Here is a 4,060-nt window from a genome sequence, read left to right on the forward strand (position 1 = left end):
TTATGAATGCATTTATTGTCCTTAAAATTACTCTTCAAAAAGGATTACATTTTTTGAAAATAAATAAATAAATAAATATATCTATATATATGTAAAAGAAGATATTAAATGAGAGAGAAGAAAAAAAGAAAAGAAAGGCGGTGTGTTTGTTTATTTATTATTTTTTAATTTTATTGCGATTTTAAAAGAAATTACGTGGATATCGTGTTTACCCTAATTCTTCACGCCTTAGGGTTTCCTGTATCTCTATATATACTCAAACCGCCCCCTTGCGCATTCACGTATTCTTCGACGACAGCTCGGCGCATAGCCTTAACTTTCTTCTCTCTCTTTTATTCCTTATATTTTATAATCTTCAACTCTTATCAATCTGAGGTAATTCTTCCAAGTCCTGGTTATTATTTTTTTATTATTCTGTTGATATGATTTTTTGGTTTTGTTACGTGATTTGAGGTTTGGAATTTGATGGGTTTTGTGGGATGTGAATATGTATGATTAACTTCATGTTTGACTGCGTGGATTGAGTCTTAAAATTGAGATCGATGGTTTAGATTAGAAATTTGAGTATGGGGATTGGATGATTTTGTTGTGTGAATTTGGGATTTGATTGGTAACCTTGAGAAGAAATTATTTATGATGAATTTGTTTATATTTGACTACGTGATTGAGTCTTGAAAATTAGATTGAATCCTGATTTATGTTACTGTGGGATGATAGTGATTAGAAACTTGAGTTGGTGATTGGATCTAGGGGGTTTGAATTAATTTGGTTTGGAGCTCGTTTGAAATGAGTCATTAGTATTTACATATTAAATATTGAGATGATGGTTCAACTTCATAAATGTTTAATTTCTGATCCTCCTTGAAATTAATATTAAGAAACTAAATTATTAAACTTAGAAAATCAGATTTTCGTTTTTTTCTTTTTTTGCAGTTAGTGATTTAGCCATTCTAATTTTAATATCTGGAAGACGTGTATAAAGAATACTTGGAAGGTTCTCCTGTAACTATTTCTTTCTAGGATGTTCAAGAATTTGAAGATGGAAATACTATATGCGATTTTAATTTTGTAGGTGGTGAAAAATTTGCTGCTGATGGTTTGATTTTGGGGATGCTTATTTTTACTGTGTACATTTATAGGATGGTCAAGAATTTGAAGATGGAAATACTTTATGCGATATTTATTTTGTAGGTGGTGAAAAATTTACTGCTGATGGTTTAATTTTGGGGATGCTTATTTTTAATGTGTAGATTTATATATGAGGCCACTCTATGTCTGTCTCTGTGATGGTCCATCGTCTTAGCATGTTAAGGTCAAAGTGCAATTGAAGCTCCATGATAAACAACTATGATATTTGATTGATGTCATGGTGAGTTGGTAACCACATGATTTTGCTTCAAAATTTTGTTTTGAGACTTGCATAACTTGAAATATGAGGCTGTGTGACAAATTCTTAATGAATCTAATATTGAATTGCCTGCTTGTCTGGCCTCTTTTGATGAGACGATATAAGTTGTTTTGATTATTTTTTGTGAACAAGTATTTTTGTGAAAAAGAAAAGATATGAACATGATTCTGATTTTGTGTGCTTGGGGAGTTTTTGGCAGTTTTTTTAATTGTCAAAATGACATGTATAATTGGTTCTAATTTATACTGAGATGAAAAACTGTGGACTTATTTTCTTGTAATGATAAAAACCATTGACGAGTTGCTTACATGTCCGTGATACATGGTAAGTCTCATGTTTATATTCTATTTATTCTTCCACTTTTTTCTAATAACTCAAATGTATGATTGCAGGTATTTGGCTGCTAAAGTTGCGGCATTTGCAGCAATCAAAGTGGAGTGCATTAAGTTCGAAGATTCTTTTATGTCTGAACAGGCCTCTCAGTTTTTATTGGTAATTGGGTTGCTTGGAGAGTACTGTCCTCCATCAAAATATAAGTATAGTCATCCTGCTCACAGACTTGGCTGCATGCATCTTGAGCTCCAAGGATACAACATACACTTTCAGGGTTGCCAATTTATGCGTCCTTTTTCTTCTGGTAGTAACATTCATCATACTGAAGAAATCCTTGTTGAAGAAGACGAGCTGCTTCCATTTTGATAAATTTGATATAGATCAGTTCCCTTTTTAAGGACAAAATGGCTTTGCAAAATATTGGTGCTGGAAACAAGGATGATGCCTTTTACAGGTATAAGATGCCTAAAATGATAACAAAAATCGAAGGTCGTGGAAATGGCATCAAGACCAACTTGGTCAACATGGTTGACATTGCAAAGGCCCTGGGAAGGCCTGCTTCTTACACAACAAAGTATTTTGGCAACGAGCTCGGAGCTCAATCCAAGTTTGATGAGAAAACTGGAACTTCCCATGTGAATGGAGCCCATGACACTTCAAAACTTGCTGCACTTCTTGAGAACTTCATCAAGAAGTATGTCCAGTGTTATGGCTGTGGGAATCCTGAAACTGAAATCATCATCTCAAAATCACAGATGATCAATCTAAAATGTGCTGCCTGTGGTTTCATTTCAGAGGTTGACATGAGGGACAAGCTCACGACATTCATTCTTAAGAACCCTCCCGAGGCAAAGAAAGGATCGAAGGACAAAAAGGCGATGAGGAGGGCTGAGAAAGAGCGGCTGAAGGAAGGAGAAGCTGTTGATGAGGAGCAGAAGAAACTTAAGAAAGATGCTACGAAGAAGAAAGGCGTTTCTGGAGGTGCAAAGGATTCCACCAAAGCATCTAGCAAGAAGAAAGCCAATAATTCTGATGAGCAGCATTCTCCGACTGGTAGCCAGGCGGATGAGAATGAAGGGGGAGCTGCTGAGGACTCTGATGATGATGTCCAGTGGCAGACTGACACATCTGCTGAGGCAGCTCGACAAAGTATCCTAGAGCAGCTGAATTCTGTCACAGCTAGCATGGTCATGATCTCAACCAATGAAGACAAGCCAAAATCAGGTAAGAACTCCCCAGCACGCGAAGAAAAACCCAAGGCCAATGGGAACACTGTTAAATCTAGTAATGGTCATGCTGAACTTGTCGAGGAAATCAAGGAATTTCTGGATAAAGGTTCATCTGCATCCAAGCTTAAGGTGTTCTTGGGTTCTCTCTCTGGTACTGATCAAGAGGTTGTTGATGCCTTATTTGAAGCCTTGTTTAATGGGGTGGGAAAAGGATTCTCTAAAGAGGTTGTTAAGAAAAAGAAGTACCTTGCAGCTGCAGCTCAGGAAGAGGGCTCACAGCTGATTCTACTTCAGGCTATCGAGTCTTTCTGTGGAAAAGCAAGCCCTGAGGCAGTGAAGGAGGTGGGGCTGGTTCTGAAAGAGTTGTACGATAATGATATGTTGGAAGAAGAGTTTATTGACAAGTGGTATCAGAAGGGTTCAACTGGGAACAATAAGGCCTCCCCTATCTGGAAGAATGTCAAGCCATTCGTGGAGTGGCTGCAGAGTGCTGAGTCTGAAACCGAAGATGAGTGAGCCAATCCACACGGATGATTGCAAGGATTCTTTGTTTCTTTCACTACTCTAAGAACTATTTTAAGCTTGGTTTGTGGTCAATAATGCTACTTTTCGATTAGGTCCAGGTTTTGAGTCATTTCTACTGGCAGTATTCCAGACGCGTGTGTGTGTTTTCAGACTTTCTTGATGTTTAGTCTTGAATAAGTAGGGAAGAAATATCCGGTGGGATTTGCTGCCTGCTGTTTTTTCCTCGGGTGTCTTTGTTGGTCTGTTATCATTGTCTTTATGGATTTCTATATGACATGTTGGGCTTGTTTTGATTAGTTGTTCTTATTACTTTTCCATCCTTTTATGGACATGTTCGGTATATCAGTAATCCATTCGTAGAAATATTTATGGTTTGTTTGAGCCCATTTTCGGAGGAATAGATTTTGTAACGGTAACTTTTTGGAGAACGTGCAGCTAAAAGTAAGTAGAAGTATTGAATTTATGTGTGAAATTATTTTATTGGGAGAGTGTGAAATGCGTTCTTAAAAAAATGAGTTTTTAAAAAGCATAGACTAAGTTATTGTACTTTTGGAANTTATTTTAT

The 4,060-nt window shown here is 36.7% G+C and overlaps 1 protein-coding gene across 2 annotated transcripts; it reads left to right on the top strand.

The window, feature by feature from the left end:
* The first annotated feature begins 227 nt into the window (after positions 1-227).
* On the top strand, positions 228-3,791 carry LOC111409105 (probable eukaryotic translation initiation factor 5-1). 2 transcript variants are annotated; one of them, XM_023039035.1, is made up of 2 exons: positions 228-375; positions 1,801-3,791. In XM_023039035.1, the coding sequence occupies exon 2, from the start codon at positions 2,146-2,148 to the stop codon at positions 3,484-3,486; it is 1,341 nt and encodes a 446-aa protein (XP_022894803.1). In that variant the 5' UTR covers positions 228-375; positions 1,801-2,145; the 3' UTR covers positions 3,487-3,791. The 2 variants fall into 2 exon arrangements, with proteins under 2 accessions (XP_022894803.1, XP_022894804.1); XM_023039036.1 differs by lacking the exon at positions 228-375 and adding an exon at positions 957-1,369.
* The last annotated feature ends 269 nt before the right edge of the window (positions 3,792-4,060 follow it).

Source organism: Olea europaea, chromosome 14 (genome assembly GCF_002742605.1).
Source record: "Olea europaea var. sylvestris chromosome 14, O_europaea_v1, whole genome shotgun sequence".
In the NCBI taxonomy this organism is placed as follows: Eukaryota; Viridiplantae; Streptophyta; class Magnoliopsida; order Lamiales; family Oleaceae; genus Olea; species Olea europaea.